This window comes from Pezoporus occidentalis, unplaced genomic scaffold, assembly GCF_034315485.1.
Source record: "Pezoporus occidentalis ecotype Australia unplaced genomic scaffold, CSIRO_AGI_Poc_V1 ctg47, whole genome shotgun sequence".
In the NCBI taxonomy this organism is placed as follows: domain Eukaryota; kingdom Metazoa; phylum Chordata; class Aves; order Psittaciformes; family Psittacidae; genus Pezoporus; species Pezoporus occidentalis.
In genome coordinates this window covers 2,704,375-2,718,672 of record NW_026915802.1, presented here as the reverse complement: position 1 = coordinate 2,718,672, position 14,298 = coordinate 2,704,375, and the positions used below count along the sequence as shown (strand labels likewise).

The following is a 14,298-nucleotide window of genomic DNA, read 5'->3' as shown; positions in this document are numbered from 1 at the left end:
TAAATCCCTTTTCAGTGATGGGACAAAAGCTCATTGTATCTCTAATGTTGAATTTTATTTTGTTTTCTGTTTAGTTTTCACATCTTTTTAGCAGCATGAATGATAAATTGCAAAATATTTTAACAAAATTCCCTGAGGCTGTTTATGATAAGAACTCAGTAGCAAAACTGAGTGTTTTATGAACTGGTGCATTTGTGTATTATTGTCTCTTCTCATTTAAAGAAACTGAGTAATTTGGATACTAAGCCAAGCTTTTAATCTTATTTTGGAAGGTATTGCAACTGGGGTCTACTTGCTGCAATGCTAATAAAGATATATGGAGATTTTTGTTTAAATGGCATTTTTAAAATGATCCTTTTTTAGCTTATAGACCAAATGACTTCACTGTCATTCAGCTGTGCTGAATGGGTCTGGCCATAAATAGGAACATGGTACTTCAGACTTCAATAGTTTTACAAAAAAATGAAAAGCAGCTTCAAGTATTTTGATATGAGAAAACAATGAAGTTTCATTTTTTTCAGTGGCAGCGAAAATGAATGTAATTTTTATTATTACCTTTTTTTCTGATTCTCCTCACCATTCCACTGTGGGCAGCAAGGGGAAGTGAGTGAGTGGCTGTGTGTTACTTTAGTTGCTGGCTGGGGTTAAACCATGACAACAACATGACCATGGAACTTCACTGAATTAATGTGGACCATTCATTGATGAGGGATTCATCATTCACTGATGTCTGCCCTGCCACTGTGCTTTGACCTGAACTGTTGATGTGATGTAAACAGTAAACTTGCTGTAGTGACAAAACCTCACACTATTTCTAATACTTTTCTCAAGGCAAAGTATTTTTTTTTTTTTTTTAGAGAGATTGTGTGATGAATTGGGCTTGAAATTCAGAGACAAATTAATTTAAACCTAACTGCAACACTGAGAATTCTGCAAATTCAAATCAGTATTTTCTAGCATGGGTGAAATCACAGCATATGCCTGTATGTGTGCTGCTGTATGTTTTTTTGATAAAGTTTACAGCTGTTTATTTGGCTTCCACAGAATGTGAAAATGGATGCTGAAATGTCAGATACAGAGCTGGTTGCTCCGTCTTCTAGTTGGCAAACTCAAAACAGCTTTTTGTCCAGATCACTGCTCTCCAATTCTGGTTGTAAGTATCGTTTCATAGAAAAAAATCTACTAGTAATGTATTTTTTTCTCTTAAAGCTGTTTTACTTGAAAGAGTAAGACGCTCTACTTTTCAACAAAACAGAAGTAATGCTAGAACCATCTTAAGCGTCTTCCTGTGTTTTGGCTTTAGATACTAGACAGATGCCTTTGTCTAGGAAGTACTTCATTACATCCCACTGATAGTTAACTTTATTTAAGTGGGACATACAATATATTCTGTCACCCAAATTTATGCCAGCAAAAAAGGGCTGCACTTAGAAAAAGTGCACTTAGATTCTGGGTCTCTGCTTGAAGAATTTTACCTGTGTAAACTGAATATCTTTTCAGGTACCAGCGAGACATCCTCAGCTAAGGATTCTTTCCCAGGTCTTTCATTTGTACTAGTTAGTCTGTGCTTGTGTAGCAGTTTAACAGTGAAAGTTGAATTCACTAATTCTGCTTCTATTTCAGTAGTTGTTTTTAACTATTCTTTCTGTCCCTTAGTGCATATACAAGTTCAGGTCATGCAAGGCTATGGGATTTCTGATACAGCCTCAAGCTGCTCAATAAAAGATAGGATATTAGATTTTTATCTGGAAGAGATACACCTTTGCATAAGTGTCAAAACTAACTTAAAAACCCTTAGAAAGGTTTTCTTTGGGGGTTTGTTTGGTTTTTTTTTCTTAGAAGGGTATGACCTTCCATTTCTTTTTAATATAGCCAATTTGTGTACTGGGAACCTATTCAGTAAGTTGCATTCTATGTAATGGCAGGTCCTATTTCAGGCTTCATTGCACTTTCAAACCTTTGCATTGTAGAATGAGTGCTGCAGTACATTACTGCTCACCAGTAAGTCGGGAGTTCATCTGATGAGGTTAAAGATAATTGGTTTCTTTTCCCTTTAGAATCTGTGGGTTGTGATTAATGTATTTCTGCAGAGCATACTGAATAACAGTGTTAGGAATAAAGCATAACAGCAAGTGCCTCCATCTCATCTGTACTTCAGGAATAATTTCCCCTGACTCAGAGTTGTTTTTCCATTTTTCCTAACCTCATCCCTATCAGTCTTGCAAGTCAAAGTATAACTCAGCCTGGTATAGAAAAGAAATAATCCATACCTTGCGGGCATGTTGGACTAGATGACTTCCAATAGTCCCTTCCAACTTCAACAGCTCTGTGATTCCATTGCAAAAACTTGTTGAAATTTAAAGAGGCAGCATAAATGTTCCTAAAATATTGCAATATCTTTATACTGCTTAACCTGAATGGAACTTGCTACGACACTGTTGCTTTAGTAGTTTTTAATCAATTTTAGGCAACTGTCAGAGAAAAATGATCCATGTGATCTGAATACCTATCTCATGATCCAATTGTGCATATTTATTCTCTGATTCAACCATTTTTTTTTTTTACCAGCACTGAAAAGAAGGAAGTTAAAAAAAAATTGATGAATGGAAGAGACAGTAGTGATTCAATAAGTCAATAATTATGAAATATTTACAAAGTCTTTAGCATTTGAAACCATGTTCAGGCATGGCCCGGGGGCCATGGCTTCTTCTTTTTTTTTTTTTTTTTTTTTTTTTGAAAACTTTTAGGAAGGTATTTTCCACATCATAAATTAAGCTGAACTTCATATTTCATATTTTCCAAATCCCAGAGCTGTGCTGAGAGTGTTTTTAATTTTGCTCTTTTGCCCAGATGGTAAAAAGCTATTAAAAAAAAAAGGGGGGGGGGGAGGGATGTGCAGAATGACAAAAAATGTAAAGAAAACAGTGAATATGTTTTACTTTTTCCTATTTGATTTTAAGGGAAAGAAACTGGATACAAAAATCTTTAGAGTTTGTTTCTTGCATTCTATAAAAATCCATTAGTCAGATTTTCTGAGGATAAAACAGAGAAGTAGGCATAGAATGCTTTTTCAATCTGTGATTTGACTCCGAGGGAGTGAAGATGGTGTTCTTTATTTTTCACTTTGCTATTCTTTACTTCCAAGAGTTAGTGCTATTGCATGTTTTTTATGCTTAGTAAGTAAGTATGAGAGAAAATGCTTGATGTCATTTCAGATGTTCTAGAGTATACTTCTAGCTGTCATTTCAGGAAGGCATAGATTTCCCGTAGGTCCCAGCACATCTTTTGCAGCTCTTTGTAGATCTATGTGGTAGTTTATGGCACTAAGGTATGTGCATTACTCCATAGATTTTTGGTTAGTGACTGAATGTTTTACCTTTATGCTGAACCTAATCTCCACCAGTGAAATGTGTATTTTGAAGTTGCTGCTATAGTTTTTGAGGACAGTGAAAATTCTGCAGTGGTATTAACATTAAAGAGCTTTTTTTATAATTGTCAGTGAGTGGCAAATGATAAAATCAGCTGCTTCAGTCATGTTAGTCACATGAATAACATGAACTTTTAATTTCAGTAATGATATTAATTAGTTATAATTTGAGACTTTGACAGCAAAGTATAATTTGAGGTCTTTTGCTCCCAAATCCCCTGTAGCTTTTAATTAATCTACCTATAAATGTCGTCAACTAATTTCTGTGATGAATTTATCTCCTTACTTCTTCAGAAACAGAAGAATGGACTTTTTATTTTTTCATTTAGCTCTTGGAGTAGTTTGCAAGCCTTTCTGATTTAATGTTTCCCCACTCCACCTCTCTTAAATTTATGAATCCTTGCAGATTATAGAGTCAATAAGTAATACTCGAAGCTCCCTTCCCAATGTGGGTCTCTTATGACTTGTGGAGAGCACCAGGAAGGAGAACAGACAGGTTTGATATAGTTTAATTTATCTGCAAGGGGAATCCTGGGATTTAGGTTTAAAACAGGTTGAAGAAAGAGAGACGAAAAGTATGAAAATATAAATAATGGAACAGCAAGCTCCTTCCATATATATAAAGTTGCCAGTGCAGCAGGCAGTTAAAAGGAAAAGTGATTAACATTAACATTCTGTTTTATTTCTGGTCTTCATGTTTCTGGTATTATATCTACAGTTATAACAGCTTTTCCATATCAAACTATTTTAAAGATGCTGTGGGAATGAAGTTTTATTTTATAACCATTTTCTTAGAAAGGAAGACATTTAACTGAGAAAATAATTTATGCAAGAAGGCATTCATCAATCATGCTTTGCACTCTGAATTGTGAGGCCAAGACAGTTGGTCAGTGATGTCTCTTCTGGTTGTCATCTAAAGAATAATTCTCAGAAATTGTTTTCCATGGCCACTGTGTTTTTTTTTTTTAATATTGTATTACAATGGTACCTGGAGTCACACATGCTTTGCTTTAGCTTTGTGAATTGGGTCCTGCCTTTCTCACTGCACAGTTCATCACTTTAAGGTTTTAACCACATGGCTTTCAGGCTTTCTGTTGTTGTTGGGAATTTATGTTCCAGGGCTTCATAAGCTATGACTTTATGAAGAAGAAAATAGCCACCAGTTTTCCTAACTTCTGTAGCTAGAATCAGAGTCTTCTCTGAAGCTTCGGCTCTGGTGATGCGCAACACTGTTGTGTCAATATGATATACAGAAGGAATGAGATCATGGTTCAAAAAAAACAAGTTGTCCTGAATCTTGATTTTTATTGTCATAACAATTAACTCATGCATATGCTGATATGTCTTTATACTTCTGCCTGTGCTTTTTCATGAGTTCTTAAGACTACTTGTATTTACATGTATAAATAAATTAATTAAAAGTAAAAAGACATTGTAAAATTGTAGTGCTGCAGGGCACCATTCTAGAACAAAACCTTCTAACACTGCTCTAGGACAAGAACCTGGAATAATTGGAAACTTGACATAATCTCTTTGAAAAATACAAACTGATATAGTTTAGCAATGAATTTTCTTTATGATTTTTCACTTTACTTTGAATACTAGCTACAGGAAGTACTCCTAAAATAGCATGTGGTAGCATAGTTTTTGGCCAATACTGAAAACTTTGTGCTGACAAATGATAACTTGCAAGTTTACTTATGTACCAAACACAGTGATTTCATTCTCCTTCTAAAAGTGAAAACATCTCACTGCTCCTAATCAAACTGTGAAGACTTGCTCCTTATTAAATAAATTTTGGCTATATACTGCCGCAGTTTTACTGGACTGCTGAAAAATTGCACTCTGGACAGTTATTACAAACAATCAGGAAGGACCACTTTTCTTATGATGTAAGGAAGGCCATTAGAAGGGTATAAGGTGATACCCACTTTCTTCCCATTAATTTATGCCTTTTGTTAAATAATACCTATATGCTTGGATATTTGGACTTTTCCTCCAGCACTTTATCATAAAATGTTCTGTCAATTCATATAGTCTAGATTTTGATGCAATAAAATGTATTTAGAAATAAGTATTATATATGCACTGTGCTATACATACAATCGTGTGGCATCCTATGTGCCGTGTGGCACTGAATTTGTTCAGTGCCACTTGTTGACTTTAGTCCATGCTATTGGTAAAGATATTCCTTCAGAATTTTTTTGAGTGTTTTTTTGTCTGCCTTAAACAAAAATGCTGGAAAACTAAATGGAAAATAAGTGTTAGTGGAATTATTAAATAATTAAAAGTCCAATTTACATTTTTTCTGTATAAGAAAGCTTTTGGCCTTGCCTGTATTATATAGTATTAAAATCTGTATATATTGCATAATGAAATATATTTTTCATATAAATATTGATAGTCAGCAAAATGTGTGCATTTCTCTGAAGAGGTTTAATTTTTTTCTTTTCTTTTGTCTGACTTATTTCTAGCATTTATGAAAAGAATGTCTCCTTTTGATACAAGTGCCACCAAGGAAGGTTCCGTTAATGTTGCTGTCAGTGAAGTGAAGCTTCAAGCAGAAAGAGGGAAGCCGTAGAAAATTTTACAAAAACACACCATCTTTCTCTGTGGTAAATTCCCTTCCACTCTTTTGGGGTTTTGAACAGTAATAATTCCATGTGTTATAGGAGTTATGTAAGCAAACACTTACATAAAAGAGCACAAAGAGTGAGCCTAATGAACTCCTGTGGTAATTTATGTAACTCATACACCAAAGATTTTCAGGGATTACGCTATTCTCTTGTATTTGTTTCTGCAGTCCTCGTAAATGAAATTTATTCTGTTCCTAAAATACCATGAAATGAAAGACCTGTGAGATTAATCTTTGTTATCAGCTTATTTACCCCTGTACAGGAATTGTTCTGACATGTGTTTTTTTATAATCTTTAATAACATTATTAATGAAAAATAATCAGAAACTACCTTTGTCCTAGTATTTATTATGAGTCATTATACAGTGTTGTGCAGACACATAGGTGGTTTTATGTTCTTCATAGAAGCATAGAATCATGGAATGGTTTTGGTTGGAAAGGACCTTAAGATCATCTATTTCCAAGCCCCATGTTATGAGCAGAGACATCTCCCACTAGACCGGGTTGCTCAAGGCTTTGTCCAACCTGTCCAGTGCCTCACCACTCTCGCAGTAAAGATTTTCTTCCTTACATCTAACCTAAACTTCCCCTGTTTAAGTTTAAACCCATTAGCTCTTGTCTTATCGCTACAGCCCCTGATGAAGAGTCCTTAGCCAGCATCCTCGTAGGACCCCTTCAGGTTTTAGAAGGCTGCTATGAGGTCTCCACACAGCCTTCTTTTCTCCAGGATGAACAGCCCCAATTTTCTCAGCCTGTCTTCATCTGGGAGGTGCTCCAGTCCCCTGATCATCCTCGTGGCCCTCCTCTGGACTTGTTCCAACAGTTCCATGTCCTTTTTATGTTGAAGACACCAGAACTGCACACAATACTCCAAGTGAGGTCTTACGAGAGCAGAGTAAAGGGGCAGGATCACCTCCCTTGACCTGCTGGTCACGCTCCTTTTGATGCAGCCCAGGATACGGTTGGCTTTCTGGGCTGTGAATGCACACTGCCCGTTCAAGTTCAGTTTCTCATCTAGCAACACCCCTAAGTCCTTCAGGGCTGCTCTGAATCTCTTCTTTGCCCAACCTGTAGCTGTGCCTGGGATTGCCCCAATGCCAAATGATAAAAATCATTTAAGAAAAAAGTAATAAAAATTGGACATAACCAAACTTTTTCAAAATCAATGGAAATTTATATTATGATTTCAGGTTCAGCATGTGTCTGTTATAAGTTGTTTAGGATTATTCTTTTGACCAGAACAGCTTTATCAGATGGTCACTGGTAAGGCACTTAGCATCTGAATCTCGCCCATCCATATTAAGCTTGTGGAAGGGCACTGCTGTGTGGGTAAGAAAATTTTAATAGCAGGATTTAATACAAATTTATTTATTCTAATTTCCTGTCATATGTGTCATATTGATTTTAAAATATTATGGAAATGCATTATTTCACGGTTGTATTTGTTCAGATGTCTCTATTCTAAACAAATTGGATACAATTCTATGTTACCATGGTCTTAAACAGCATATCACAGAAGAATTTTCTGCTGTCAGAAGAAATGCAAGTGATGCTCCTTGTTTTATTCTCTTCTTGAGTGTTTCTGGGTTGAGTCACTAATATTGTGCCTTAAAGATTTGCCAAATTTATCAGAATACTCTAGCAACGTGAACATCATCGAAACCATTTTGGTCTGTGGACTTCTTTCATATTTAGGAAGCCTAGTTCTTTGAAACACTGTCTTTGTTTAGCACTGTAGGTGTCTCAGACATATTTTATTTTGCAGGTCACTGTGCCACCTAAAAAAAAGGACCTTTTTTTTTTTCATTTTCTAATTTTATGAAGAAATGTTCTGTCCTCTGGACAGTGTACTTTCTTGACAATCCCCTTTGATGCAGCCTGTTCCAGACAGAAATTCTTGCTGAGAATATCAAAGTCAGACAATGAAATGAGAAAAGTAAAATCCTTTCATTTTCTATACCTTTAAATTACTTAAAAAAGAAAAACAAAACAAAAAACTAATTTTCATAAAAAAGTTTTCTTTACCTTTTGTATGTGAATAATGCTATGCATTGGAGTGCTGGAATGGACTTTTTTGCAGACTCCCGGCACATCTGCTGCTTCAGAAGGTCAGGAAAGCTAACCAGGCACATTCATCGGTTCTGATCTCAGTAGCAATGACAGGACCAAGAAAAAACAAAACACAGCAAAACAAGTAAGCTTCTACTCTAGAGAAAGCAGGATAGATAGAAGCCCATTTGTGTCGTGGTCTATGAAGAGTGTGGATGTCAGGAAGCAGTGTTTAACTCAAGCCACAGTTACCATAAACTAAACTTACTTTAAATGTATCTAACATTTATAATTTGTTTTTTTTTTAATTAGATCAGAGCACAGTTGGAAATATGGTGTTTAAAATATTTCAGCTGGTTTGTCTGGTGAAACAGTAAAAAATTGCAAAATAAAATGTCAGTTTGCAAATTTTATGGTACCCACAAATTATGGCTAAAAATATAGAAAGGTATTTTTTAAGTATACTATACAACAGTAAATCATGCTCTCAAAACACCTTGTCTTCTAATGAGGTCTGGTGCATATATTGCTGATGGGTAAATATATGCCCTGCCTGCTTTACTAAAGTTGAAATGATTTTTGAGGTAAAGGGTCTGTTGGTAAATGAATGGGTCTTTAAGAGTCTAAGCTGAGAAGTGATACATAGAAAATTATGTCCTCTCTTTTTCCTAAGAAATCTGTAAAAATCTGGATATTGATTTCCCTCACCATATTATTTATACTTTTTTTTCATTTGTAACTCAGAAATGTATGTTTCTTTAAAACAGTATTGCTTCTGCTTTATAGTGTTAGAAAACTAAGAATAAGCAGTCTGAACTCCCTCATCTTTACATCAACTATTGAAATTATTTTTGTACCATGCGGGACAGAAATTGCTTCTAGGTGAATGATTTTGGCTTTAAGACTTTAAATATGCTCAGGGCTTAATCTGTTTGCCTTGAGCCATGTGACTGGGTTTTCAGCAGAGTTTTATATCCTTTTTAAAAATTTTCTAAATGGGCTGGGGGAACAGAAGGGAAGAAGTCAAACAACCGAAAAAAGAGAGGAATTTTTAATGACTAGACTTATAGATTCCTAAGCCAGGAAATTCTTTCTGCCCTCTTGGCATGGCCATCCAGATAGCCTGTAATATTTTCTCTCTTTCACCTTTGGTAGAGGTTCATATTACAAAGTGAATTTTGTTTCCTTTTTACTGAAGGCTAAAGTTCCGTTCATGACATTATGTAAAACTGTCCCTTTGTGATTTAGGAAATAATATTTTTTCCATAGTGGCCTGAAATAAGACTCTTCTAACCAGTTTCAGTTTTTAAAGTAGAAAAACTGAGAGGTTTTTTAGCAAAACATTTTTTGTATTTCAGGTCTTTAAAGTTGCTGTCCCTTTTGATAATCACTTCTTTTTTTTTTTTTTTTCCCCTATGTTTTAAAACTTTAATGACCTGTTCCTCAATTCCTGCCCAAAGCAGTAGTTTTCAAAAATCAAAAAATATGGTATCATACCTACGAATGGTGGTTTGTTCCTTTGTTCTCTTCAGCATTTGGTAGATCAGAAATCTTTGTATGTATGTACTAAATACATTTTTAACAAGATGATATTAGACATCCATTTCTTTAATGCTGTCACTGCAGTGGTTCAGTATAGTGCTTTCTGAAATGCACTGGCCTTTTATTTTAGCATCAGATAATTGTCACTTGAATAACCTTTAAGTTTTATATCCATCAGTTCCTTAATGCTTTACAGCAGACTTGATTACTTTTTTTAAATTGCTTTTTGTGATGGTATTTACTAAGTATTTGCTTTTATTATGTAATTATGTCATCCTAAGAAGAAACATAAAAATAAAACTTTTTCCAGGATAAAAAATAAAATTCTATAGTATAAAACAAAGCAATTTTCTTACATTGAATTCTCAGATTTTGATGGGTGTAGTGGTGGTGAAAATACTCCCTGGATATTCAAACCTCAGCCACATTTTCACAAGGTGTCCCACCAAAGTAAATAAAGATATATTGAAATTCCTTAGACCAAAGAGAATACTATTCTAAAATCCACTTTTGATCTAAGGAATCTACATATCAGTTCATCTGTGGATTGCAAGACATAGTCTCTGCACTATGTAGCACTGAATGGATTTTTCATGAATGAAAATGCCAATATTACTCTGAAAATAAACAAGTAAGTATTTTTGTAACACTGTTACCATTTTTATGGCTCAAAATGAGTAGTATAAAACCTGAATACATTCTCATATCTACATATCTGATATTCTCTTTGCAAAAGAAATTATTTGTAAATTTATGTGGGAATGCTTCATATAGTCGAATTTTACCATGGGTCTGTTAAATTCTTTGCATTCAAAGGATGTTAGTAATATATTTATCTCTCTCAGGACCGTCTTGACCTCACAGAAGGAAGTGATATTGAGGTTAATGTGAGCTGCAGGCTGGTATCTGGGGATGCAACCTTGTCAAAAATGGACATCACAGAAATTACTGTGGTTTTGATCTAATTGTAGAATTTAGAAGCAGATCTAGAGGAAAACCTAGTAGTAGAAAGAAAGAAAAGCAGCTCATATTAAATGAGAATATTGGAACACTTTTATTCTTGGTTCCATAATTTAAAACCTGCTTTAGACCTAGTATGCACATCTAAATGAAAGTGATCCCTCAATAAATTATTTTTGTTACATACTAAAATGCTCTATAGCGCAACTTATCTCAACTCTTTGCTGTAAGCATGTCTAAGCTGTTGTAGTATGAACTGTTTTACTTTTCTGTGTAAAGAACTAAACCAGATGTTAAATCTGAAGAACACTTTAGTGTTCTATACAGAAGTAGAGCAGAGCAGAATTTGGCAGTCTCAGTTTTTCAAAAATCTGTAAACTAATGCCTCTGGGAATGTTGACAACAAAAATGAAAGAGATTGCTGTGGTTAAAATACAGCAACATACAGCATTTATCATTCCTACTAGCAACAATAGCTGTCATGTTTCTAAAGCTAAAGTTGCACGTCTGCCATTTCTCAGGTTGCAAGGATGAGACTGGTTTCTCTTGCCTTTATAGTGGCAAAATCTGTAATGTCATGAGCCTTGAGCAAACACACAGTGATGATATTTGTTTTAAATTTCTAGTCATTTTATTTAGGTACCTACTTGGTGCTATTTGGAACTAGATATTTTTGGAACTTGAACGCTTAACAAGTTTTTGTTAAAGGATTACATTTAAATAGAAGGACTGCATCAAGAGATTTCTTTTAGGATAATTCTGCTATCTTTATTTAGGGATGTGACTCCTTAATAGGTATTTTGCTTCAATAAATGCAGCAATTGTTCCCATGTTGTCTCTTATTTTCATCTATCTTCAAACCAGAGTTGTTTTGATCTTAGACTACTTTTCTCCTCTGCCATTTACAGTCTGCTAGCATATCAGAAGACATATCATCATTTATTTGCTTACCCTATATTAATAATTTGGGTAGTTGATATGCCCAAGGAATTGCATTAATCTTGAAAGCAGTTGTATCTTATAATATCTTTTCATATCAGTTGTCATTTATTTGTTTAGTAAAATAAAACCCACTTGGTAAACTGACTGTCAGATCACATGTTGCCTAATTTTAAAAGTTATTACACAGGTAAAAGTAAATGTGTCTAAGTACATTTATCTAGATTTTCTAAATGCTACTGTTCATTCTACTATCAGATTGTAGAGATAAACAGCAAAGTATAGACTTTGCTGCAATAACCCTGAAAAATCACTAATCCAGGCAGAAAAGGTACAATTAATTCAGGAGATCTGCCTAAGTGCATGTTTAGTCTAAAACCTAAAAGAAATAAAAATCATATTATGAAATATATTTCTTTAGTGTGTTAATATCAAATTGTTCTCAGTAGAAACAGTTGCTGGCATCTAAAATATTTCTAGGAAGTGAACTTTGCTAGAGATGAACACAGTATCATTCTGCATCACTCATGTTCTTAAACAAGCATTGAACTGGGAAGCCAGCCCAATTTATGTACTGACACTATGCTCTGCAGAAACCACCAGTGACCCAGTTTTGTACTTAGAGTGGAAGGCAATGAAGATAAGCTGTATTTTATTGCTGGCCAAATGAGCAGTTTGGATCTGTGGCATAAGCTACTTCGTGTGTGGAGCTCAATGAATGCACCGTTTTTAATCAGGCTTTCACAGCCAAATGCAGCACTGGCAACACAATGCCATCCAAACAGCAGCAACTATGAAGGCATTGCGTAGCTCCAGAATTTTTCTTATACGTTTTGACTAATAGAATTTCAATAATCCCATCAGAAACTATGGAGCCATTCGTTTTGTCCTCACTGGAGAGGTATCCAGTGCAGTCTTAAAGCTAGAAAATGCAGACACCTTAGTCAGTATGAGCTCCATCAGTGGTGAGGCTCAGAAGAATGTAAATCTGTTAGCATGTTGCCCATTGGTTAGAGGTACACTAACAAGAGACTAATCAGCAAAGTTTTAAAAAAGTAGTCAAATCTCTCTTACTTGGTGGATAAAAAAACCCTTTGAAAATGGAAAAATCAAGTACCAAAGTCTAGAAACACTTCATTTTTTCATACTGCAAGTAATTTCTTAAACTTCACTATAGTGGCAGCCTTTTATAGACTATCTTGAAGATCCTGACTATATTAATCAACAGACATGAATCCCATGTCCCCTCACTACAAGACATTGAGGTACTGGAGCAGGCTCAGAAAAGGGCAACAAAGCTGGTGAAGAGCCTAGAGCACAAGTCTTATGAGGAACAGCTGACGGAACTGTGGTTTTCTAGTCTGGAGAAGAGACAGCTCAGGGGGGACCTTATCTCCTTTCTACCTGAAAGGAGGCTGTAGTGAAGTGGGGTGAGTCTCTTCTCCCAAGTAGCAAGCAATAGGACAAGAGGTAACAGTCTCAAGCCGCACCAGGGGAGGTTTAGTCTGGATATTAGGGAAAATTTCTTCACAGAGAGGGTGATCACACATTGGAACTGACTGCCCAGGGAAGTGGTGGAATCACTGTCCCTGGAAGTGTTCAAAAACCATGTAGATGAGGCTCTTAAGTGACATGGTTTAGTAGTGGACTTGGCAGTCCTGGGGACTTGATGATCTTAAAGGTCTTTTCCAACCTAACTGATTCTATAATTCCCTGATTCTAATTATGTTCTGTAGCTTAGGAAATTGTGTTATGTGCACTGTGCACTGAATATCAGACTTGAAATAACTCAGTGGAGATAGCTGATGTGCTGTGTAAGGAGTGCTGGCTGGTACAATGTACTTTAACAAACAGATCAAATGTTCAAATTTCAGACTGGAGGTAAGAGTGTCCATTCAGTGTATTATTGTGGTTCTGAAGGTCAACCACTTTTGAGGCTGAATTGCCTATATATGCTTATTAGCAATTGCTGATTTTTTTTTTTCCTTTGACAGTGTGAGAAAAAAATATGTTAGTCATTTTTCAGTTCTGGAAATGTTTTGTCATTTTATGCTGCTGGTTTCTATTTAATTTGGGGATAACTAAAAAGCAACTAACTGATATCTCATTACAAGTACTCCAAATTAAGTTAGTTGATGCATGAGTCATTTTCCTCCAGATTTTTTTTTTTAATTTAATTTGAATAAAGTACAGTGTTTTAAAATCTAGTATTGTAAAACTGGAACAAAATCAGTCTTGTGATCTAGCATTTAAGTTGGGAAATTCTAAAACTAAGAGTGCCCAGGTGTCTTATGCAGTGACACTGAAAGTATTATTTCAGATTTCACAGTTAACTATTGCCAGTGCCGTACATTATAAAGTGACCTTAAAGAATCTGCAGAATTTCAATGAATTACATGGATGCAGGATGTCTCTGCACTGGTGTGGAATCAGAAAGGTAGATTTAATACCTTGTTGCCTTGTTGAACCTGTTCATGTAATGGAGATAGGCATATTGGAATGAAATTCCTCAACATGCAATTATTTCCTGACATAAAGTCCCTGAAAGATTTTTGCCTGTAGCTAAGCAAGGATTCCAGCTCCTGATTTAACAGGCTCCCTGACACATTCCCATATAAGCTCAACTCTCAGCAGTGTTTTAGTGACAACTGTGTGAAAAAATGTGTATCTGACTTTTCTTTGTTAATTTTTCATCATATTTATCCTTTATTATAAATTTGATTCTGTGTGGACATATAAACATGC

At 35.2% G+C, this 14,298-nt stretch overlaps 1 protein-coding gene across 15 annotated transcripts in view; it reads left to right on the top strand.

The window, feature by feature from the left end:
* The window catches only part of CEP128 (centrosomal protein 128), a 140,781-nt gene that overhangs the window by 101,726 nt on the left and 24,757 nt on the right, over positions 1-14,298 (top strand). For 11 of the 15 annotated variants that reach the window (XM_062636216.1, XM_062636227.1, XM_062636224.1 and 8 more), the window contains 2 exons: positions 1,045-1,153; positions 5,902-6,384. The exons of 1 other annotated variant lie outside the window; for it this stretch is intronic. In XM_062636216.1, coding sequence (XP_062492200.1) covers positions 1,045-1,153; positions 5,902-6,008 — 216 coding nt within the window. In that variant the 3' untranslated portion in view covers positions 6,009-6,384. Of the gene's footprint in view, positions 1-1,044; positions 1,154-5,901; positions 6,385-8,143; positions 11,877-14,298 lie in introns of those variants that run through there. 3 more of the 15 variants (XM_062636217.1, XM_062636218.1, XM_062636230.1) reach the window with 3 other exon arrangements.